Source organism: Artemia sp. Qi Xiang Cuo, chromosome 18 (genome assembly GCF_049724085.1).
Source record: "Artemia sp. Qi Xiang Cuo chromosome 18, ASM4972408v1, whole genome shotgun sequence".
NCBI classification, from domain to species: domain Eukaryota; kingdom Metazoa; phylum Arthropoda; class Branchiopoda; order Anostraca; family Artemiidae; genus Artemia; species Artemia sp. Qi Xiang Cuo.
Window position 1 is genome coordinate 37979671 of NC_142811.1, and position 25955 is coordinate 38005625.

Consider the following 25955-nt stretch of genomic DNA (forward strand, 5'->3'; position numbering starts at 1 on the left):
CTGTGTTGGCCTCAGGGGGCTTGGTGCTGCAGTGAGTTGTTGGTAGTAGTAGTAGTTGATAAAGTAAAACATTCTTCTGACAACTATACTTCAGGTTTGTCATCTTTACCAAAAACCCTAAGATTGCTCCATTAATCGCGTATACTTCTTCTAACGATTCTGGATATATCATCATTGTATATTGAAGTTATCAGTTTCAAACAATTTCATACCAGTTACTAACTTCAAACAATCTGCATTACATCTGAAAAGGGAATCCCCATAAACTTGTACAGTAGCCATACACAGAAGCATTGGCGCTATTGCAGTTTCTGTAGCCTATTGAAGGTTCCATTAGTTCGACCTATTCTTGTGAGCAATTCTTTCTAATCAAGCTTCTAAGGTACTTTAAACGAACAATTTACCGACTTTTGATCAGTCTGTAGCCAATGTTTAACCTGTCAACTTATCTCTAGGGTTCAAAGCGACTGTGTCAGAGCTATTCCGTCAACCCTTTCTACGACAACCCTTTCTATAAACACCTTATATGCCCCCAGGGCATAACTTATAACCCTTGCCCTGACGGATTTGAGGGGGTTGTCATCCTCAAAGACCTAATTTACAGAACTTTCAATTACGTTAAACAAAATAGTTATCTCAAAATTTTGATTGGATGTGTTTGGGGAAATGGTGGGCGTGAGAGGGGCGTTAGTTGCTCTCGAATCACTTTCAACTATTAAAAAAGGCACTAGCCTGTTTTCTTTTTGATCCCCACTTAAATTAAAGCAAATTGTTGAAATACCAACGACTCGGGGAAATACCTCTTTTAATGTTATTTTAACTAATATGTATAATTTTTACAGCCCTCCTTCAGCTTTGCCCCCATCAAGTGGGACTTATCATCTTTCGATTCTTTTATTCCCCTCCTCAAATTTTAAGCATTCTTTCTCAATAACTTATGGCACTTACTGCACTCTTCAAAATTCTGGTCTTCTTTCTTTTAGTATGTGGTTGAACACTGAAGATTGGTGTGACATTTATAGTTTAAAAATCTTGATGAGAAAATGGCTACGTTCCATAGTAAGCTAATTGATAAATATCAAATTTGCTTCCCAGAAAAAAATTATTTAAATGGTGCTCCAGTGATAAACCCTTTATTAAACAAACTACAAAAACCCTAATTAGAACCAAATTGAAACTTTTCAAAAATGGTAAACCGGATGAGGCCAATAAGTTAAGAAAATCAATTAAAAGAGAAATTCGTAAATTGGCACGATCGTACTATAAAAATAAGGTGAAAAAATTTTTCACTAACAAACCAAAAAATTGGTATTCCGAGGTTAAAAAGCTGTGTGGCAGGAGGCTTGGGCAGCTCAACTTCAATCTACCCGAGTCCCCTGATGTTACTGCCAATAATCTAAATAAATTCCTCACTTCTATTGTCCAGAGCCTTCCAGCATTGTCTGATCAATTACCAACAGGAGCCCTTTTCCCACTGTTTTCCCGTCTGAGACAGGAAGAAGAATTGAAAAACTAAGAAAAACAAGTGTTTGTTCTTTGCATATCCCGTTTCCTCTTGTTAGTGCCTTCAGTGACTTCCTTTCTAAGCCCTTGTCTGTCCTGTTTAACGAGATTACGGAGTCTCGGCGAATTCCAACAATTTAGAAACAGGGTTTCATAACGCTTTGAAAAAGAAAAACGGAAAGCCTGATTTTGAAGGCGTTCGTCCTATTACTCTTACTCCTATTTTCTCGAAACCTTATGAATGACTCCTTGCAGATTGGCTAAAGGAAAAAATCCTACCTCTAACTCACCTGAGGCAATTCGGGAACCTAAAATCTACTTCCCACTGCCTCGTTTCTCTTATCGACCACATCGAGAAAATCCTCGAAAAACCTAATTACTGACTAAATTTAATTTCATTCTACCTTCAGAATGCATTTGACTTTGTTAACCACAATATTTTAATTGAGAAAGTTGTCAGCGAATTCAATACTGATCCCTTACTGGTGAAATTGGTTGCCCCTTTCTTAACAAATAGATAGCAGGTTGTCAAATACCGAAATCATTATTCAAATCCTCTTTCTGTCCAAAATCGTATACCCCAAGGTACTCTCCTAGATCCCCTCCTTTTTTAGTCATGATTGACAGCCTCACGAAGGATTTTCCTGACCGATCGAAATTTGCCGATGACCTAACGGTTATTGAAAATTGCTTCAGAAATTTAATAAGCGACCCTCTAAGCCCATGATAATGCCGATTTCTTTCCTCAAATTCTCGCCCTGTTTTCTTAATTCTATCCCTCCTGAAATTTCTGTGTCCTCATTTAAACTACTTGGCGTCACAATTTCTTCAAATTTAAAGTGGGATATCCAAATTAAAGATATCATCCATATAGCTAATGTGTCTACCTCCCTGCTTCAGTTCCTAAATAAATTTAGCGTCCCCCCTTCCCATTCCTTAGGGATTTACACGTCTTTTGTCCGCTCACATCTCGAATATGCTTGACCAGTTTGGCACCCTGGTACCTCTCGCAAAGAATCGAAAAAATTTATTCAATCCAAATAAGAGCCTTACGAATAGTTTTCAAAGAAGGCAAGGTGCCATACTCTCTGCTCCTAAAAAGGCTGGTTTGGAAACGCTTGAGCGCAGGAGGGTTTTGTTGTGCCTCCGTTTTGCAAACAAAAAACCCAATAACAAACCCTCAGACGGCAAGTATTTTTTCCAAACGTCAATCCCCATACCGATTATGGCCACCTTGAACTGTTTCTGAGCCCATCCCTATTTTGTCCCCCATTCGCTGCATTACTTCCAGATATAAAAAACTATTGTCTTCTTCATCACAGAAAAAATTAATAAAATATCCAACTAGTTTCTCCCTTTTTTTTGTCTTTGCTTGTTTTGCCCCTCCCCATCACTTTTTTTTTGTTTCCCTTTTAATTTTTATATATTTTATATTTCGTTCTCTTTTTTTGTATTATTCACTCATTTTTGTCCCCTCCTCCTTTTTTGACCTGTTTTATCTTCTTAGCCTTTTTATTGACTTTATGCAGTTAAATTATTGACACTTTTTAGTGTCCCCTTTAACTTTATATATATATTTATATATATATATATATATATATATATATATATATATATATATATATATATATATATATATATATATATATATATATATATATATATATATATATATATATATATATATATATATATATATATATATATATATATATATATATATATAGTATATATATATATATATATATTTATATCTCGTTCTTTTTTGTATTTATTCGCTTATTTTGCCCTCCTTTTTATAATGTACCTTTTAAATTTTTTCTGACTTGCATTTGTTTAAGTTTAGTTTGACCAGATTTTATATTTTTAACTTTTTTATTGACTTTTTACAGTCAATTATTGACTCACAAATGATTATTCATTATGATTTTTCTTTTTCGACGTTATTTTTTGCATTTTTGCCAGTTTTCGTGTAACCATATGATTTGTTGACTCCGAAGTCCGAATTCGACCATTTATGAGCTTGTTAAAGATATTTTTTTGAAATTAATATCTTTTCTTTATCTTATCTCTATATCTTCCTCTTCACATATGATGCTCAAGTAACATTTGTAATATTAATTTCTTTTTTAATTTATTGAGATACTCAACACGAATTCTTGCAACATTATAAAGATAAACTCCTCTATTCTCTCCATCTTAATCAACAACCCACTATAAAAAGGCCGTTGCATAATTAGCCTATATATAACTACTCTAAAAATAGTGATAGAAATAAAAAAAATACAGTAAAAAGGTTATATTTTTTTGTTTGATTTAAACACATCGGTGAACACAGATCTAACTAGGAGAAAAGAGGGATATTTCAGAAACGTTTATTTAGAGGAAGGGGGTAAGAAACAGAAACACAAGGGAAAAAAATCATTTATGGACTACCAATGTTTTCAGGAAAGAGAGTTCTTCGGACTAGCCTGAGAGGAGGAAGAGGGCTTCTCTTGTGTACAGGTATGCTTCTATATTAACTTCATGGGCTACCTACTTCGTTTTTACACTGAAAAGAACTTGGAGCTTTGGTTTCATTTACTGAACATAGAAGCATTAGCCAAAAGACTAACCATTATTTAACACCTGCCAGAAAAAAAATTAATATAAAAATAATCACTTTTTTATATTGTCTTACCCAATACTAAAGATGTTTATAATACCAATCCAACTCACTTTTTGAGAATGTAATAGTACCCATCAGCACCAACACAAAATATAACCACAATGTCCACAGAAAAGATCAAGTCAAAACCCTATGTCCAGCTGTGTGTGGAAGACATGGAACACACAACTACTGGAAACAGCTATGAATATCACTGACCATTCTATCAAAATTAGATTAGCATTTATGGAGTTGTATACTCGGTACTATCATGATCGATCCTAAGAACCCTTTTTGTTATAGTTGTTCTTGTAATGTGTGTGTTGTCAAAAAGTGTGTCAGCACTGTCTTTTATTGCTGAGATTTTAAGTGGTCTAGGATTAGTGTATATCTCTAGGCACAGGCCACCTCGTTATTGCACCAGCAGTAGAATACCATATATTTAAAATACAAGATTCTTTCCTTCTAAAGATGATTCGGGCAGAAATTAAACGTCCCCTAATTGAGTTCAAATACGGCTTCCTAGAGTCTAAAAATTTTAATCAGCAAAAAGATAAATTGCATTCTAGCTTCAGTCGAACAACGACGCTAGTCGTTCGAATTTCGCTAAGATAATTGTAGCAAAAAAAATGCTATGCACAACATTTCTAAGGAAGTTTAAATGGCAAAAAATCGTGTGAACGCCTGAATCATCGGAAAAATCTTAAAGAATTCACTGGCCGAAAGATTTACATCCTTGGTCCCCTTGGGCCAATGGCGGGCAGTCCTTACAGCGCAGGGCAAAAGAACTGCGTTTGGGAGTGGGGTAAATGTGCCTTTTTGATTTTAATATGAATTTAGATCTGAAACAATTAGCACAGAACTAGAGAGATTCAGACGAATTTATTGTATTTTGGTCACCGATATTGTCATTGAAGTGACCAGTTGCTGTGCAACTAAGCATGTAAGTTCAATAAATCTATTGTCTTTTTATCTGTGTTTATTTCATTTATATGTCTGGGTCAAGTCCAATAATAAGTAATTAGTTCGCAAGTCTCCAAGGTAAATGCTCCCAAAGGAATCTGATCTCCAGATAGCCCGAGAAGAAGAGGCCACGTTTTTTCATCCCTGCAAACACCAAAAGTTGTCATCGCCACAGCTTAGAAGAATGTTTCTAACCCCTGCTAGCCTATAAGTATTCGCGTCTCTGAAGCAAGATCTAATTGCGCCGCGGAAACAAAGCCCTGAGTATTTCTAGTTCAACAATTCTTAATTCCTCGTAACTTGATGGATTAAATTAAATTAAATAATTCAAAGATATTCAAAATCATTATTAAAGTACAATTCGATTAATATGTATATTAGAGAAATTACGGCATCCGGTTCAAGTGTAAGAAATAACAATAGGGAAATAAACCTGTGCCATTCATATCTGATTTATTGAGTAAGCCGGGTTTTGTTATTGACTGGTAAGAATACATTTGATTCAAATACTAATTTTTCTATCACAAACCATGACAAATATTATCTTCAATAAAATTTTTATCAATGGTACAAATGGCGCGTGTCGGAAATTGGAGGAAAACTGCGAACTAGTTAGGCTATTTCAACTTTGTAATTTGAATTTAATTGTTGGAGGGATACAGACATATAAGTAAATTGATTGGGCCTATTGCTACTAAGCTACGATAGGAAAACCCTTATATCTCATAGGAGATAATAGCCTACCCCAAAATAGGTTAAGTAAAATTTTAAGTTGATATAAACGCAAAAAAAAAATGGAAGATCTCAGTGAGTTATTTATACTGCAAAAGTTAGTCGCAAAAAATATAGAGATCGCAAAATCTATACCAGAGTACAATGGTCAAACAGATATTGACAAAGTTAATATCCAATTGACCCAGTTTGTACAATTAACAAAAACAGAGGTTGAAGCATTAAAAGACATTCTCCTACTACGATTAAGTGGCCAGGCATTAACGCTTCTAAGACAGGTTAGGCAGACACTAGGCAATAACTCCAACTTGCCAATAAATACGGCTGATAACTTGTTAAAAAAATTCAAAGCGATGTTTATAGAAACCAGTTCTATAAAGTAATTAAAACACGAAGCAGTAAGCTTTGATTTTTCACAAAATATAAGGGAATATCTCGATAAGATTCGCATTTCTGTAGAAGCAAAATACGGAAGTGGTTCGGGGCAACTGTATGAAAAAGTCATACTAAATAACTTTTTGCAAGGGCTACCCCCCAAACTATATAGAGCAGTAATATCCAAAAATATTCAGACGTTAGATCTTGCAGTCCAAGAGTTAGAGCGATTAATCGATGTTGATAAATTGGCTGATAATCATAGTAATGCAAAAATAAATAGCCTAAACAACTCAAACACGAACCTAATGTTCAAGGGTGATCAGGCAACCCGCAATTTCTTTTCAAGGAAAAATTCCTCAGTGGCAAAAAGAAATAAAACGCCAGAACCCGCTAGGCAGAAAACAGTACGTTTCCAGCCCATTAACCCTACAATAATAAGGTGTTATAATTGCAATCGTGTTGGCCACATAGCGAGAGAGTGCCACTATGTCCCCAATCCCATACCAAGAAATGCTGTCGGTAATACGCAAAATTACGGTAACCATTTGTTCAGAAGAACAAATCTTAGCACCGGTCGTGCAATAGGCTATAGCCAGGGGGATTGCGCCAATCAGTACCTTATAATGCGTACCAACCAAATTCGTATAACCCTATCCCCAACAGGCAAATTAATTATCGGTTTGAAAACCCAAATACTCGCCAAGGCCAATATAATTTATTATTATTATTATTATTTATTTTTAACCCACACTATACAGAGGTAAAATACGTGGATTATCACGAGGAAAAACAAAAAAAATGCGACAAAAGACAATATATAAATAAAAAATTACCAAATTACAGTGTAACACATAATAATTTATAATAAACGAGAGCAAAAAAAAAATAACGTGAAAGGAGGCGGGAAAGAGGAAAAGAGAAAAAAAAACTGACAACTTGCAGAATCTAATAAGCAGGCATTAATATTATCATTATTGGTTTTTTACTCACTCTTTACAGATCTAAATTGTAGAATGACCAAACAGAGAAAAACAACTAGAGAATGCAATACAAAAATCATGAAAATTTGCCGATGACAAATGAAAATTTTACAAGCCAACGGCACTGGCAATCAGCGCCAGCGAACGGCACTGACACGAGACATCCACGTTACCAAAATAATACATGGCGAACACAGTCAGACGTATATCATTTAAATATGCCTACAGAGCCCAATACGTCTGAATATCTTTTAAGAGCACCAACACATGAAATAAATCCCCAGGAAAACTTTCCAGGTCCCACAGAAACATAAGTTGGACCCAGAGGATGCCAGGAATAGTTAATAGGTCCAAAACAATACTAGTGCCTTCTTGTAGTGATATTATTAACAAGTTACCTATATTTAATGATTTTTGTGTAAAAACGTTTACTTTACGGCCTTAGTTGACAGCGGAGCTACTGTAAATATCATAAACTCTTGCGTATTTAATATTTTGCCTCTGCACATTAGGCAACAAAGGAACCCTAATAATCCCAATTTAACAAGTGTTACAGGTCAAAAATTAAATGCACAAGGGTCAATTTGCTTAAACGTAAAAAGAGACAATAGAACGTTCATGACAAATTTTATTATATGTGATAATCTCCCATATGAAGCTATTATAGGGGCAAATTTTCTAAGGTCTAATAGAATACTATTAGACGTAGCCAACGAGAGATTGGTCTACCCAGCTAAGGTAGGGGAAAAAATTTCTACCTTAAGAAATCGTAACAGAGGTTACGAAGATAATATAACAGTAAACCAAATTTCTAGTGGTATAATGTCGAAGTAATTTGAACATCATGTCTCGCAAAGACATGGCATAATTGGAAATTTAATCAATAACCCAAAGATATATTGCAAAAATTAATTCTATTTAAATACTAAAAGTAATGAAGATGCGAAACTAAAAATAGGAAATATGCAACAGTACAGTTCAAAAGAAATTAAGAAAATAGCGTAATTATGGATGAACATAATAAAACCCAACGTGACGCCGAAAGATGCCGCAATGGTGCAGCATAGCGCCAGTATGAATCTAATAAACAATGAAAATGAAGAGAAATATTACGGATTTGCGATAAGGAAAACAAAAATCTCTCCCAAAACGATTCAAAAAATCCAAATATCACAGATGATCGAGCCCGTGGTTAGCAAATCAGAAATATGGTATACGACACCGTCTGAAATACCCGAAAATCTGTTATGCGAGGAACAGATTATATCTTACGACAAAGGGAAAAGTTTTATTTGGGTAACCAATAACCATGAAAACGATACAATTACAATTAAAAAGGGGACTTGTTTAGTCAAAATCAAGGTTTTAACGGAAAATGATTTAAATACATGGGAAAATTCTAAAAGAAACCTAGTTAACGGTATTAAAACTTCAAATAACGAATATCCCTTGACTAAATCGCAATTTTTAAACAAATTTAAAAATGGATCATATTACGGATATGGAACTTCAGAAAAATTTATGCGAATTATTATTAAAATTTAAGGATGTATTTTCTGCATCTGAAGATGATATCGGGTTAATTCCATTTTACGAACATTCAATTTTAACAACTGGTAATCCTGTAGCAATACAGCCATATCGTGTGCCATATAAGCACAAAGAGTGGTTAAAAAATAAAATCCATGAATTAGAAAAAAAACGAAATTATACGCCCAAGTACAAGCCCGCATAGCGCACCAGTGATCTTAGTACCAAAAAAGAATGGAGATCTTAGACTCGTAGTAGATTATAGGGCTCTCAACAAACAAGTAGTTAGCGATAAATTTCCTCTACCAAGAATAGACGAAATTTTTGACTCAATTTCAAGCAAAAAACAAAATTTTTACTTCTTTGGACCTTACCCAAGGCTACCAGCAAGTGAAAATAACCGAAAAGGATGTCCATAAAACTGCATTTTCAGCATCCGAATATGGATCTTATGAACACTTAAGGGTACCATTTGGGCTTAAAACAAGTTCAAGCGCGTTATGTATACCCCCGTTGCACCTGTTAAGAGGATTAAAGAATATAATTCATTTTGTTGATGATATTATATGCGTGGGTGAAAACACTGAGCAACACTTAGCAACATTAGCTGAGGTGTTCGAGAAGTTCAGGCAAGGCAATTTGAAATGCCAGCCCGAGAAATTAAATTTATTTCAATCCAAAATTAAATTTTTAGGAGTAGTAATAGCACAGGGAAAGATATCCCCAGACCCTGATAATATAAAATGTGTTGAAAACCTCAAACCCCCCAGAACTATGACAGAATTAAGGGGAATTTTAGGCCTGACTGGCTACTTTAGAAAGTTCGTACGCAATTACGCCCAAATTGCGAAACCCCTCACAGAATTAACTAAAGGGAACTCCCATAATGTTATCTGGTCCCAGGAAGCTCAAACTTCCCTAGACCGACTCAAAAAGGCGCTCACTTCTGAATCAATTTTGTCACTCCCTGATTTCGAAAATAGGAAATTTGTGGTTACCACTGATGCTAGTTCAAAAGGCATAGGCACTATCCTTTCACAAATAATCTCTGAAGGAAACCCTAACCCCACACAGGGAACACCCAAACAAAAAGAAAAAGCTATATGCTATTCAAGTAAAACTTTATCAAAAGGCGAAATCAGTTATTCCGCCACAAACTTAGAATTACTATCTATTATCTACCACTTGGACAAATTTAGGCATTATTTAATTGGTAGATAATTTATATTACGATCAAACCATAAAAGGTTGCAGTACCTGCGCACATTTAAAAACCCCACGGGCATTCTAGCTAGATGGATTATGAAAATCCAAGATCTAGATTATGAATTTGAACATTTAAAGGGAAAACAAAACGCAGTTTGAGATTTTTTGAGTAGATATCCAGAAAATAGTCCATCGAAAACTGAAGAAAATGAAGTTAATGGTATTAATGGTTAAAGCAAACATGGTTTCAAGAAAAACAAAGTCAAAGACGCAGTAAAAGAAAATAAGATTAACTATTGTCCCTTGTCTTTGGAAAATATAAAAAGAAAGCAAAAAAAACGAAATATGTGTAGCACTAATTGATTATTTTGTGAATAATGAGGCTTTACCGGATAAATTCAAAACTCTTAGAAAAGAGATAGATAATTTTTACTACGACCTTGATGAAGAAATACTGTGTAGAATTGTGACTGCTGAGACAAATAGAAACCAAACCTCGATAATACCTGTGTTACCACAAAACTTGATAGGGCCAGCATTTGAATATTTTCATTCTGACACAGGTGGACATTTATGAGTTATGAAAAAATTCCATAAATTAAAACAATACTTATACATACAATCGGCACTGACAAAACTTAAAAAATTTGTAAATACATGCAAAGAATATAACTTGGGAAAAACCCCCCCAGCTTATCCAAATCCTCCAATGGGAAGGGTCCCGGTAGCAAAGTACCCCTTCGATATTATCTCATTTGACCTATACGGGATAAGTGGATGCTTACCTGTTTCTAGCAGAGGCCATACTTGTATTCTTTCGGTTATAGATCATTTTTCCGGATTTACTTTTGCAAAAGCATTAAAAAATCAAGGTGCTTATGCCACAAGTAAGGCATTAGCAAAATTATTTTTACAATTTGGCATTCCTAATAAAATTTTGAGCGACAACGGGAGCAAATTTGTTGCAAAAGTAACAAAAGATTTAATGAGTTTCCTTAATATAGAGAAAATGGTGACAACGCCGTACCATCCACAAGCTAATGGCAAAATTGAAAACAGGCATAAAATATTTTCGAACGTTATAAGTATTTATACGAAATACAATAGGAGCGACTGGGATAAATTCTTACCTTATTTAACTAACGTAATCAACACTGCTTATTCCGAAACAACCAGAGAAAATCCATTTTATTTACTTTTTGGTCGAGATTTTAGAATTCCTTATTATGAGATTATTTAATCTCGGCAGTATTATAACGACTCAGAAGATTATAAACAAGAATTCATAAATAGAATGAGGAAAACTTATAAAATAGTTAGGCAAGAGTTGGAAAAATGTAAAATAAACCAAGAGCTAAGAAACCAACCCAAAGTTAAGGGGAATATAAATTTCAAAGTAGGAGACTTCGTTTACCTAAGGAACGAGGCAAAAACGGAAGGAAAAAAACTTTCCGACAAATATTCTGGACCGTACAGAAAAGTCAAAAAGTACGATAATGAATATACCTTTAAAATGGAAAACCCCAATAGTGGAAGAACTTACAAGGTGCATGTTAGCCAAATAAAAAGAGCCAAATTTCCAGGGAGATGGGTATTACATCCCTCCTGTACTGAGTCGTCAGATTCGGACTATGAGCCCCCTAGGTCCAGACTAGCAGAGCTAAAACCTTTAAGTTTTAAACAAAATTATTTTAAAAATGAAAGTGATGAACAAAATTTTGAAGAACTTTTAGCAATGGAAAATCTAGTTATTCCAGAAAAAAAATCCCTAACACCAGTAAGAATAAGAACGCCAAAAAATCCAAAAAGTTATTCATCAGCGAGCGCGGGAGATTTAGATTATACAATATCTCCAAAAACCCAATTCTTCCCCGATAGAATTTCGACCCCATGTCCCCCCAAAGATTTCCAGACGATATGGTTTCCCCTGCGACACCAATAGAAAGGCCCCTGTCATTGCAGGAAGATTTAAACAGAGCTGTAGAAACCCCCGGTATTACTGTAAAGAAAACTCCTTCCAAAGATTTAACTAAAACAAACCTGCGAGAAGCTATGGATTTAATAAATTTTCCCATAAAAACGAGTCAAAGTACATTGCCCGAGAATAAAACTCCCGAGGATGACCAGCAAGGTCAACATCATGATATAACTGTGTCCAAGGTCAAACCTAAAAGGTGGACTTCATGGAGGGAAACCTTTGTGCAAAGAATGCCCCATCCCCCTGAAGACATGGCCTTCAAACAATGGAGGAACCCCGCAAAAACTATTGATTCCTCCCAAAGCTCTCAAGAATCTTTCAAATCTCCCGAGTTGAAAACTCAAAACGAGGACTTAGGGAATAAACCTTCTACATCCAAAGGAGTATAAATTTACGAAAGAATGACAGGTGATGCCTCAAAAAGTGCCACATCTAAAAGTTCCAATCCGGATTCGTCGGAAACTAGTTCCGAAGAGTATGATGGTGAATCAGACCAAATAGTAGCTAAAGAAAAAGGGAAATCAACGCCGACCTCAGCAGCCACACACGGGAAACAAACGAAATTAAAAGGGCAAACAATTACAAAAATTACAATTACAAAAATTTGGGAGGGCACGGCTGTGGTGGTATTAAGAGTCGTTGAAAATCACTTATTTGGAGATTGAGTTTTTTTGTGGACATTGATAGAATTGAATAAAAGCGTGATTGGCAATGTATAAATGGCGGAGTAGACTCACATCCTTTTAAACCTCTATGCTAGTTATGTTGGACCTCTTGTTGTAGTGAGCTAGACGAGAGGCTTCCGCGGCAATTCTTTCAAAGATATCGTTGTCTAAGGTATTCATGATGCACAGGGACGTTAGAGTACTTCTGGGGTCGGTGTTATCGAACTAGTGATCAGGGTAAATGGAATAGCTTTCCTTCCTCTTTCGGGTAACGTTCCTATCATTGGGAGTGATCTTTATTTAATCATAGCCAGCTTTCTTCTATTCTTTCCCTGACTGTTTTGGAGCCATATTAATTTTTTTTGTAATTGTAATTGTAATTGTTTTTAAATTACAAAATTTAAACAATACAAAAAGTTTGACCTTATTTCGCTAGACACACCGAAAAAGAAAAAAACCACAAGAAACAGAGGAGAAAATAACGACACAGTCAGGTAGAACGGTTAAAAAAAACCTGACAGATGGAAATATCCCTAATTAATGTAAAGAAAAATTTCAAATCCCTTATGAAAATCAACTATGCCCCTTTAAATGCGAATTAATCAGTTGGATAACCTATAATGTACCCAGTTATTGAGATCAATAGCGGAACTTAGATCATGGAGGGGGTGGTTGTGTTTTCAAAGTCAATGTCGTCGATTCTATACGACGATATGATTTTGAAAACATTCCCATCGTACTTCGACTTCACACTCGTCTCTGGAATTAAACTTATACTCTACAAATGAACAATGGAAATTATCCCCTACTCAGTATCAAGCTGCGTAATTAAATCTAAGTAGATGGACCTCGTCTTGTGGGAAGCCTGGGGAGAAACTCCAAACCCATGTAGCTTTTAATTGTTGGGTTTTGGCGGTCCCCTCGGATTTTATATGAAAAAATCGACCCGTGCCCTAACTAAGATGGATAGTATCCAAAACAAGATATTATCAGCACAGCACAATCGTCTAATTATATGAAATATTTTGTGTTAGTACAGATTATAATTATTTTAGGCCTACACATAAAAAATAGGATACCAGAGTAATCACGTGCTGCACGCTCGCTTATTCGTGTATTTCTTACTCGAGAAATATAATGTTTCTTACTCGAGTAATATATGTACCAATAGCCAACTATTGGTAACTATAACCAAACAACCTATTGGTACGTTTATATGTAGAATTTCACGGCAGATGTGAAATTATATCTCAATAATAATACGTAAAATTTTAAAACCATTTGATCGGTTAAGATACATAGATTGAAACCCTGTGTATGTCCAATGGCGACTAAGTAAAACCCACACGGAATTCCCTTTTAATGTGAAGGTGTTTCTCGCTTAACGGATTCGAATAAGACTTTAATATAATATTTATTTATTTAGTGCTGAAGGATTTGCTCAAACAATAGCCTTCGAAAAAGATATTGATGTCAGTTCTTCATTACGCTTATATTTTTTGCCAAGCATCAACTGGAATCTATGCTGGCAAGCTTGGAATCCTTCATCTAATGACCTGATTTGAAAAGCGAATATGAGGCACCAGTGTTGACTTGTAATTACGGAAAATCCAAGAGAAGAACACGGGGAAACAAAAAAGAACACCTCTGCATCTCAGCCGTTAAACCCGGAGCCATATAAGAACGTCTAAGCCTCGAAATAGGGAAGACATCAAAAAACTAGTGGGTATAGAGTTCTCCACTAGTCCTTGCTATGTCTTATTCTCCCATCGTAGTATTGTTTGCGTAAAACCATGTGGTTATGACGCTGCAACATGCGTTTCTTAAACAGTACGGACTTGCGTGAACAATGCAGGCATGAAAAAATATCGTAAAAGTAGACCTCAAACTTAATAATGTAGGGTAACTCATGTTTATTAAATATAGATATTTCCGTTCTCAAAACAAATTTGAAGACATCTCTGTCTTAAATTTTTAAATTTTCCTTGTGAGTACTAATATTAGTGTATTTATTTAATCCTGTCTCATAGCTTAGAAATTGATATACCCAATTAATACGTGACTTATTTTTACTATGAGTGTTTACTTCAAATAACACATGATTCTGCCTCATTATTTTAATTACAGCAAGTAAATGGAAAATTGGCTATTGAGCATCACAATGAGCCGCCAAGTACAGATACCACACAGTAGCATCTGTTTTCATCATATATCAACCAACGAAGAGAACTCACCATAACTCAAGGCAACTTTCATCCCAGCTTAGTCTACGAAAACAACAATTACCTTCGATCGTTGTTTCTTCGACTATGAACCATATTATGTATCAGGTAACACTATATTTGAACCTCAGTATCAAGTGCTTTAACGAACTATATAATCGCATAAACGCTGAGAAACCCATCGGTCAGTACAAGATATAAATACGTAGATGTCGCTGTTGATATTCACCAGAATAATTTGACAGTATAGTGATGATATTTGAAGCTAAACCATATTTAACGATATTTGAAGTTAAATGAATTTTAAATTTGAAGATATTTGAAGCCTAAATTAAAGACAATTTTAAGTTCAATTCTGAGAACCCTATCCATCAGCACACGATAAACGATATTTGAAGTTAAATGACATTTAAAAAAATTTGAAGATTTGAATCCGATAATAAAGACAATTTGAAGTTCAATTCTGAGAACCCCATCGATCAGCACACGATAAACAATATTTGAAGTTAAATGACACTTAAAAAAATTTGAAGATTTGAATCCGATATTAAAGACAATATGAAATTCAATTCTGAGAACACCATCGATGAATACAAGATAAACGATATTTAACGACATTTGAAGTTGAACGATATTTGAAGATGTTTGAAGTCTAACTTAAATACAATATATTAGAAGAGTCACCATAGTATGACGACAACCCGTCTCAAAAGGCACAAATGAACAATTTTACGCGAGAATACATGTGCCTCAAAAAATCCTAAAAATGATATGCTGACATGAAAAACACCAACACCTGTAGTGGGAAGAATCATTTCTCAGTTGACTATCAGGACGATATTTAACGGCCATTTCCCAGTTGACTATTAGGGAAAACTTGTCGTGTAAAGACGACTAGACTCGAACTTTTCCACAAAGAAACATAACGTAAATGCTTCAAAATTTTTGCCACGACAAAAAGAGTGAAGGACAAGTATTTACAAAAGGAGGGTGTAGTACACTAAGGACACGAAAGGTGATGAATAGATGTGAATCTACATTTGTTACTTCCTAATAACTTTGACAATTCAAAAATCCTAATAGTGAAAGTGTTTTAATGTCATCAGTGAATATGATGAACCAAATATTGTATGTTATAAATCATTCATGTATGTACCAAAAGTAGAATTAGGTGTAATATTATCATGTTATTCATTTAACGTAGTGTAGATAGTATGTAGTACGTCATATAGACAGCAAAATAATAAAAAAAAATAACGTAAAAGTAGAACAGTCCCAACCTTGTTGGAAAGTAAAATTAATAAGTGTTAGATATAGAAAAAAAAAAAAATCATTATTATAGTAGCTAACCTAGAACCAAAAATAATATTAGTCCGGTAGATGAATTTTAGATAGGGATGTAGAATAAAATAAGAAAAATAATTGAAAAAATTTTAAGCACTCCTAATGAGCAGTCACTAATGACGGGACGTCACTATTTGATGGAAAGGGTGATGTGCACCAGCAATAGAAGACCATATATTTAAAATACAAGATTCTTTCCTTCTAAAGATGATTCGGGCAGAAATTAAACGTCCCCTAATTGAGTTCAAATACCGCTTCCTAGAGTCTAAAAATTTTAATCAGCAAAAAGATAAATTGCATTCTAGCTTCAGTCGAACAACGACGCTAGTCGTTCGAATTTCGCTAAGATAATTGTAGCAAAAAAAATGCTATGCACAACATTTCTAAGGAAGTTTAAATGGCAAAAAATCGTGTGAATGCCTGAATCATCGGAAAAATCTTAAAGAATTCATTGGCCGAAAGATTTACATCCTTGGTCCCCTTGGGCCAATGGCGGGCAGTCCTTACAGCGCAAGACAAAGGAACTGCGTTTGGGAGTGGGGTAAATGTGCCTTTCTAATTTTAATATGAATTTAGATCTGAAACAATTAGCACAGAACTAGAGAGATTCAGACGAATTTATTGTATTTTGGTCACCGTTATTGTCATTGAAGTGACCAGTTGCTGTGCAACTAAGCATGTAAGTTCAATAAATCTATTGTCTTTTTATCTGTGTTTATTTCATTTATATGTCTGCGTCTAGTCCAATAATAGGTAATTAGTTCGTAAGTCTCCAAGGTAAATGCTCCCAAAGGAATCTGATCTCCAGATAGCCCGAGAAGAGGCCACGTTTTTTCATCCCTACAAACACCAAAAGTTGTTACCGCCACAACTTAGAAGAATGTTTCTAACCCCTGCTAGCCTATAAGTAGTCGCGTCTCTGAAGCAAGATCTAATTGTGCCGCGGAAACAAAGCTCTGAGACGTCAGTATTTCTAGTTCAACAATTCTTAATTCCTCGTAACTTTTGATGGATGAAATTAAATGAAATAATTCAAAGATATTCAAAATCATTATTAAAATACAATTCGATTAATATGTATATTAGAGAAATTACGGCATCCGGTTCAAGTGTAAGAAATAACAATAGGGAAATAAACCTGTGCCATTCATATCTGATTTATTGAGTAAGCCGGGTTTTGTTATTGACTGGTAAGAATACATTTGATTCAAATACTAATTTTTCTATCACAAACCATAACAAATATTATCTTCAATATTTCTTAAATGTTACATTATACACACATAAAATAAAAAATTAACTTACCTCTTTACTAATCTCTACTATAGCTGTTTGTATAAACATAATTGTGTCAAGCATTGCATTGTTGTCAGTTTCTTCTGTCATGCTGCTCATTTTCTCCCATAGAAATATACAAACTGAAATTTAAATTGTACTCAATTTCTGTTTAGACAAGAACTTACAGTTGATGCCTGCACCAACACTTTCTATTTAATATATAAATGATACCACCTATGAAATATATAGTAAGTTGACTACATCCCTTTATATGGGGATGGTAGAAGGTTGGTAAGACTTCCAGCCATATTGAAAACTGTCATATATAACAAAACGATTGATCAAAATTGTTGCTGCAGGGCAGGTATGGAATCTGGTACTCAACATTGCAAAATGTTGTAGTCTGCACCTTGGTTGCAAATAATATAATACCTAATTATGACAGACTGTGTACACTTGGTCCAATTTGTTATACACTGTTGAATAGTAGTAGCTATGTTTCCTACACTACTGTTGAGTAGCATTTGGATATACTGGTAGCTGATGAGCTCAGTAATCTTTAAAAATGACTAGCCTTGACTGGCACTTAACAAAAACCTGGCATACTGAAAAGAACAATAAAAAGCAGATTCAACCTGACAATCATAAAACCTTTGTTTGAGAATGTTCAATGGCCAACAACCAAACCCATTACAGGTCCAGTAGATAATCCCTATGAGAACATATTAAAAGACAAAAATCCTTTCTCTTTAGATAAAAAATGGTTAAGGACAGACACAACATTTGCTTGTGAGCTGCTACAAAATATTACACTTTTGTCTACCTTTACTTCTGATCTGGGTTGTCAGACTCAAGGTCACTCAAAGATTATCAGCAAGTTTTGTGACTTAAAACACTTTGAATCCAACTTCTATAGTTGACATTTTGTGACTCCTTGAAACTCTTTCCTAATTACAACATTATGAAATGTCCAAATTTATATTCTAGTTTACTCAGTGTGTTGTAGTTTTTTCTATTCTTTTTTTTTCTGAGTGTGCACCAGCTTTTTTGTTCAATATGCTACTAAGGGGTTAAAGTACAGCAGGTCTGCATGCAAAGTGTGTTAGGTACAATTTTTCGGCATATCAGAGGCAACGCTATAGTGTTGCCTATATTAAAGGCTATACGGCTCCAATGTTTTATTATTTATTTTTTTTTTTTTCCCACAGAGGCACTTCATATGGAAGGGGTCGTCATATAAACTTCAAAGAGGGCTCATTTGATCTAAAATCGAGAGTTCGAATGCCCTTTTTAAGGGTCAAAAGTAATTGAAAGGCAGCTAACACCCCTTCCACACCCACCATTTCCCCAAATACATCCAATCAAAATTTTGAGATAGCCATTTTGTTCTACATAGGTGATTACCACATAGAAATTATGTTTTTGAGAAGGAAACTCCCTGACAGCCCTCAGAACAAGGGTTGTAAGTTATGCCCTGGGGGGGCATATAAGGCTTTTATCGAAAGCTTTGTAGTAGAAACTTAAAAAAGGGCTCATTTGATTAGAAATTCAAAGGGCTAGCGCCCTTTTTCATAGTCAAAAGTAATTGGAGGGCAACTAACCCCATTTTTTCACTTTGATAGTGTTACTTTGATACCAGTTTTGATATTTTGATGAATATTTCATTTTTTTAAGTTTGATTTTGAAACAAAGGTTTTTTAAAAACTTAAAATTTTTTGCAATCAAAAACAACAAAAAAATTAATTAAAAAAAAGTTTCCAAAATATTACATTTGTCAAAGAAATTTAAAGGCCATTTTAAATTTAAGGTCAGCTGAAACAAATGCCTGTTAAAATTCAAACTCAAAACGACCAGAAAATACTATTGAAGAATAAATGAAACCCAAAACAAACAGAAATTAAATAGATAATCATAGCAAAAAACATACAAGTATTAATATAAATGAATAAATAGATCTTAAAGCGAATAATGCTTAGATTGAATATGAAAATCAAGCTGAAAACAAAAAAAAAATATTTTCCTATTGAAGTAGAAATGAAACTTAAAACAGACAGAAATTAAATAAACAATCAATGCAAACAAACATACAATAGATATTAACAGAAAGGAATAAATAAATCTTAAAACGAGTGAAACTTAAATTGAATATGCAAATCAAGCTTGAAACGAATAAAAATCACTACAAACAAGAGTTTGGGTATCGCCTCCTTCTCTCACTGTAAAAGTCTTAAACTCACTGCACCATTGGCACTTTACTGAAAACTATATGCATCTTGAACAGTCTTGGAAAGAATAAACAACATCAAATTGAATATTTGGTATATAATGATACTAATTGTTGAAAGATCTATCAGTTCAAGGGTTTATTTCAGTTTAATTTTATTTTTATTTCCAAGGCTGTAAGAACTGGAAAAAAAAACATTTGTAATATAATTCATAATCAGTGAAGAGCCAATGACGCAGTAGGCTTTTGGTTTTATTTACAGTTAAGAAAGGGGGCAGTATCCAAACTCTTATTTGTAGTGAAACTATATTTGTCTAAATTTTCATTGGATGTGTTTGGGGAAAAGGTGGGCATGAGAGGGGGGTTAGTTGCCCTCCAATTACTTTCAACTATTAAAAAGGGCACCAGCCCTTTATAATTTCCAATCGAATGAGCCTTTGTTGAAGTTTCTATGACAATACTTTCTATAAAAACCTTAAATACCCCCAAGGCATAAGTTACCACCCTTGCCCTAAAGGCTGCGGGGGAGTATCTAATTTAAAAGCGTAATTTCTGCTCGGAAATAAACAACGCTGAAAAAAATGGCTGGCCAATAATGTGGTGTTGATGTAGTTTGGTAAATGGTCGGCGTGTAAGGGTTGTTAGTTGCCTTCCAATCACTTTCAACAATTAAAAAGCGCACAAGCCACTCCAATTTGCAACTGAATGAGCCCTTTTCAAAGTTTCTATGACAACTTCTATGATATGAAGTGCCCTTGTCTAAAGGAAAAAAATAATAAATAATACATTGTGCCAACATTGTTCTTATATGCCCCCAGGGCATAACTTTCAACCCTTGCCCTTAGGGTTGTAGGGGAGTGGCCTCCTTAAAAATCCAATTTCTATCTCGAAATCAACTACGCTGAACAAAATGGCTATCTCAAAATTTTGATTGGATGTGTTTGGGGAAATGGTGGGCATTGAAGAGGTGTTAGTTGCCTTTCAATCACTTTCAACTATTAAAAAGGGCACAAGCTACTCCAATTTCCAATTGAATGAGCCCTTTTCGAAGTTTCTATGACAATTCCTTTGATACAAAGTGCCCTGGTATGGAAAAAAAAATATATTTTGCCAACATTGTTCATTATTTAGGCAGTGCAATTGTGCTGCCTATGATTATTTATTGAAAGCTCCTCAGTTCAAAATTTCACTATAATTTTAATGTTTATTTCCAATAGTAAGTACAGAAGAAAATACTTGTAATAAAATTGGTTTTCATTCAAGTGCCAATGATGCAGTAGGTTTTAGACTTTTACAGTGAGAGAAGGAGGCGATACCCAAACTCTTGTTTGTAGTGATTTTTATTTGTTTTAAGCTTGATTTCCACATTCAATTTAAGTTTCACTTGTTTTAAGATTTATTTATTCATTTATGTTAATAGCTATTGTATGTTTGTTTGCATTGATTGTTTACTTAATTTCTGTTTTTTATTTTAAGTTTCATTGATACTTCAATAGCAAATTTTTTTTTGTTTTAAGCTTGATTTTCATATTCAGTCTAAGCATTAATTGCTTTAAGATCTATTTATTCATTTATATTATTATTTGTTGTGTTTTTTTTTCCTATGATTATTTATTTAATTTCTGTTCGATTTGGGTTTCATTTATTCTTTAATAGTAATTTCTTTTTGCCTTTCAATCACTTTCAACTATTAAAAAGGGCACAAGCTCCTCCAATTTCCAATTGAATGAGCCCTTTTCGAAGTTTCTATGACGATTCCTTTGATACAAAGTGCCCTGGTATGGAAAAATAAATATATTTTGCCAACATTGTTCATTATTTAGGCAGTACAATTGTACTGCCTATGATTATTTATTGAAAGCTCCTCAGTTCAAAATTTCACTATAATTTTAATGTTTATTTCCAATAGTAAGTACAGAAGAAAATACTTGTAATAAAATTGGTTTTCATTCAAGTGCCAATGATGCAGTAGGTTTTAGACTTTTACAGTGAGAGAAGGAGGCGATACCCAAACTCTTGTTTGTAGTGATTTTTATTTGTTTTAAGCTTGATTTCCACATTCAATTTAAGTTTCACTTGTTTTAAGATTTATTTATTTATTTATGTTAATAGCTATTGTATGTTTGTTTGTATTGATTGTTTACTTAATTTCTGTTTGTTTTAAGTTTCATTGATACTTCAATAGCAAAATATTTTTGTTTGTTTTAAGCTTGATTTTCATATTCAGTCTAAGCATTAATTGCTTTAAGATCTATTTATTCATTTATATTATTATTTGTTGTGTTTTTTTTTGCTATGATTATTTATTTAATTTCTGTTCGATTTGGTTTTCATTTATTCTTTAATAGTAATTTTTGGTTGTTTACTTTTCTTTGAAAAACTTATTTTTTGGAATTTTTTTTAAAATTAATTATGAAGTAAGGATTGTTTTCTAACTTCCCACTGTCCAAATACTTTACCCCCCCCCCTCTAAAATGCAAATACAGGCCCCAATTTATATATTTCCCATCTATTCTGGCACTTGTCTTTGTCTTGTCTCAAGCTAAGCTGAAAGAAACTAACCAAGTTCTACAGTGCATCAATGGATGAAGAAATTAACATTGGTGCTATAAAAGACAAGTACCCTAATTTTCAACACACAAGTAGCTGATAATAGAGCTTAATTAGAAATGTACATTTTTAGCTTGAGCTAATCCAGGATACAGCATGTTAAAGTTGGAATAAAGCATCTCAATCACAGATAACTGTTGTGAAGAAGAAAAAACATGTTTAAATAAGCTTTCCTATAAAGATACTTCTGGTTAAGGTTAAATGTTGAAGAATGAAGCTTTTAAAGATTATAGTCAGCAAAACTGGTTAACATTCAATCAAGGACAGATATTAGCCACCATAAATAAAAACAAAATACCATTAGATGCTCTATTCAATTATCTTCCCAAACATAATAACTGCTACTTTCACATTTGCATGGTATCTGGTTTTGATGACTTGGCAAACTGGAACAAGTTTTGTCGTCAAAACTGAGCAATTCTTGCTCAAATTGCAGGTCAATTCTTGACTTGTAGGTCAATGAATCTACTTGTGATTGTGCTTTTGATGTTACCAAGAGTTTGGTTCACTCTTGCTACAGCAGTTTGTGTGTTAGAGTTAAATACAAGGTCTTCATCTACAGCAACCTCCAGATTTCTCCCAAAGGAATCTCAGAAATAGACTGTCTTAGTTATATTTAGTCTCAGAATGGAATCAACCAATCTGCCTTTTGTGAATCCATGTTGGTGTTTTGACAGGAAGTTATTTGTGATCAGAAGCCTGAGATCAGCTACATTTACCATTCATTCTAAGATCTTTATGACAGCTTTCTAGTCTATTGGTATGACATTGCTGTTGAAGGATTTTTGAAAGAGCTTTAATAGTGGCAGTGCTAATAAGGCATGAGCTTCCTTTGACAGTTGTGGGTGTATACAATTTGGCCCAATATAGTTATTTTAATTAGTTTTCTTTAGTCAGGATTCAAGCTCAGCCTTGTTGATTATCATTGGAGAATATTAGGAGTTAACATTGTTATGTGGTGAACTTGGGAGGGGGCACAAATGGGGGTATGAATATTGAGGTAAATTGTTGGTACAAAGCACCCACAATTTTTTGGGTGTAATTTTATTGGATTATGTTGCAGACCAGTGCTGTGTATCTACCAGGTTCATATTAATAGGATTCATTTCAATTATATTAAATAGAATCCAAAGACAACTAGATTATGGTTTTTGGCTAAGTTGATCATGTTGCAACCTTATTTTCACATTTTGGATATTTCTTGAAGAATCAAATGAATGGCATGTACAGACCTTGGTTCTCATAGACTTTATGAAAGCTTATGATTCTTTCTATTGTGGAAAAGTTATAAAGATGATCAAAGCCCTGTACAAAGGGCAGTTGTGTGCAGTACAGACAGAATGGTTTGCTGTTGAATCTGGTGTGATGCAATGATGTCTCCTATCCCAATCATATTCATTACAACAATCATTGACTTTGTTCTGAGATCTTGCAACTTCCATGACAGGGTAGAGTTGAACCCTCACAGACATCCTTACAACAGAAACTTTGCTGACAACATAGTTATCATTACTCCTTTCACAGAACATGTGCAGCAGAACATTAAGGAGCTAGCTTCAAAAGCCCCTCAAACAAGCCTGCAGTTTAATGTGAACAAGACCAAGGCAGTGTCAAATGTTGTTATTACTTTTCTAGCTGGAGGTCTTAGCCTGGGAAAATAGAAATTGAAAAATTCAGCAGATTCAAGTATCTAGGTAGTACACTACTTCAAAATGACAGGTGCAATAGAAAGATTATCCATTGAATTGCATATGCAGGTGCAGCATTCTCTCAATTAAATAGTATTTGGAGATCTAGCAAGTATTCTCCAAAGTTGAAACTGTGTTTGTTCAATGGCAGCATAATCTCTATATTAACCTAGGGTTACAAATCATGGAGCCTGTCTAGAACTGTAGAGAAAAGGTCACTTGGATTTGACAATAATTGTTTGCTAGGATTACTTGTGATTTATTTGGCTGATAGAGTACCAAACACCAGGATCAGGTTTCTCAACAGGCAAACTCAAATAACCAACAAAGTTTAACTTAGAAGGTGGCTATACTGGGACAAATGGCTCAAAATGAGACAAGGACAACTTGTGTATGATTTTTGATGCTAGACTCCTATAGGCCTCTAGAAGAGTTGTAGACACAAAATCACCATTGGTCATTCTCTTGAAGTTAAGGCAGGAGTAATATGATATTTTTTTTATTGAAAATTTGTTTTTCTTGCTAGATAGTAATATAGGTCCTGCAACTCTACCTCGGTTAAGCAAATTCTCAAAATGTTTGGCCCATCTTGCTTTAGCTTTTGCCTTATCGCTAATTGCCACCCCATTCCTATCTTTAACTGGGATGAGTCCGGATTGACTACTACCTCTCAATTTGTTAACGTGCCAGTACAATATTTTACTATTATGCCGTCTAGCTGCATCTTCTAAATCCTCGGCAATTTTATCCATGGCCTCCACTTCACACCTCCTTAGTTCATATTTCAATGCTTTCTCCACTTTCTTTACATTTCTTTTGTTTTCATGTGATCTATCACTCAGATAATTATTGTACAAGTCCTTTCTCCTTTCTATTAGACTTAAAGCTTTTTCACTAATATTCTTAGCTGCAGTTCTAGCTTTCTTCCCTAATACACCTTCAGCAACTTCACAAATTATTTTTCTAAAATTATTCCAACCATCTTCCACATTATCAAATTTTAAACTCTCAAGTTTAGTATTCAACTGTTCCTGGAAAGTTTCTCTCAAATTCTCATCCTGGAGTCTACTAACATCATAACTTCCCAGGAGGTAGTTACCCTTCAGAAATTTAAGCTTTAAATTAACCTTATACACTACCAGATATTGACCTTTACTTTTAGCATCAATAACTATTGAATTTAGAGTCCTGTATTGATTCTTCCAGCCTTTGGTTTACCATAACCTAATTTATTAGACCAGCTGTTCTACTCTCATACGAATATCCTCTTAACTTTTAGACCATTTTATGACCAAACAATGTATTGGTTATAACGAGATTGTTATACCTACAAAATTGCAAAAGTCTGTATCCATTACTGTTTTCTTTTCCTACACCAAATTTGCCTAAGCTGGGATACCATCTATCCTTATTTCTACCAACCTGGGCGTTAAAATCTCCCAGCAATAAAATCATATTTATACCTGGGACCTTGTCTATTTGCTCCTGTAACTGTAAGTAAAATTCATCTGAGTCACTAGTATCTCCACCAGTCGGTTCTACAGGGGCGTATACCACTATAACTGATACCCTGAACTTTCTAGTCATAAAATGAGCAATTAGTGTTCTATTATTAATACCTTCCCAGCCTAAACCAGACTTAGCAGCTTCCTTATTTATCATGAGCCCTACTCCCTGTATATGTAACCCATCCTTCCTGCCTGAGTAAACAAATTCTATATCACCTAATTTCATGCTTCCTACCCCTGGGATATGAGTCTCTGAAACTCCTAATAAATCCAGTTCAAATTGTCTGAATTTGTCAGTCAAAATGTTGATACAATAGTCATTTTTTAATGTCGTAACATTCCAAGTACCAATTTTCATGTTCTTTAAATCATTGAAATTTTTTTTGCCTCAGGGAAAGCAATGATCCCGGATACCAGTGCAGGACAGGGATCACATATCTTCTCAAGTCTACACCAAAGTGCTTAAGCCGGCTTAGAACAGGACAGCAAGAAGTCCCTG

General features: G+C 34.3%; 1 protein-coding gene across 2 annotated transcripts in view; it reads right to left on the reverse strand.

Moving 5' to 3' along the window:
• LOC148941469 (uncharacterized) overlaps positions 1-25955 on the reverse strand; it is an 86734-nt gene that overhangs the window by 59765 nt on the left and 1014 nt on the right. For both annotated transcript variants that reach the window (XM_089103841.1, XM_089103840.1), the window contains exon 2: positions 17454-17566. In XM_089103841.1, the coding sequence (XP_088959967.1) occupies positions 17454-17543 (90 nt within the window). In that variant the 5' untranslated portion in view covers positions 17544-17566. The remainder of the gene's footprint in view (positions 1-17453; positions 17567-25955) is intronic.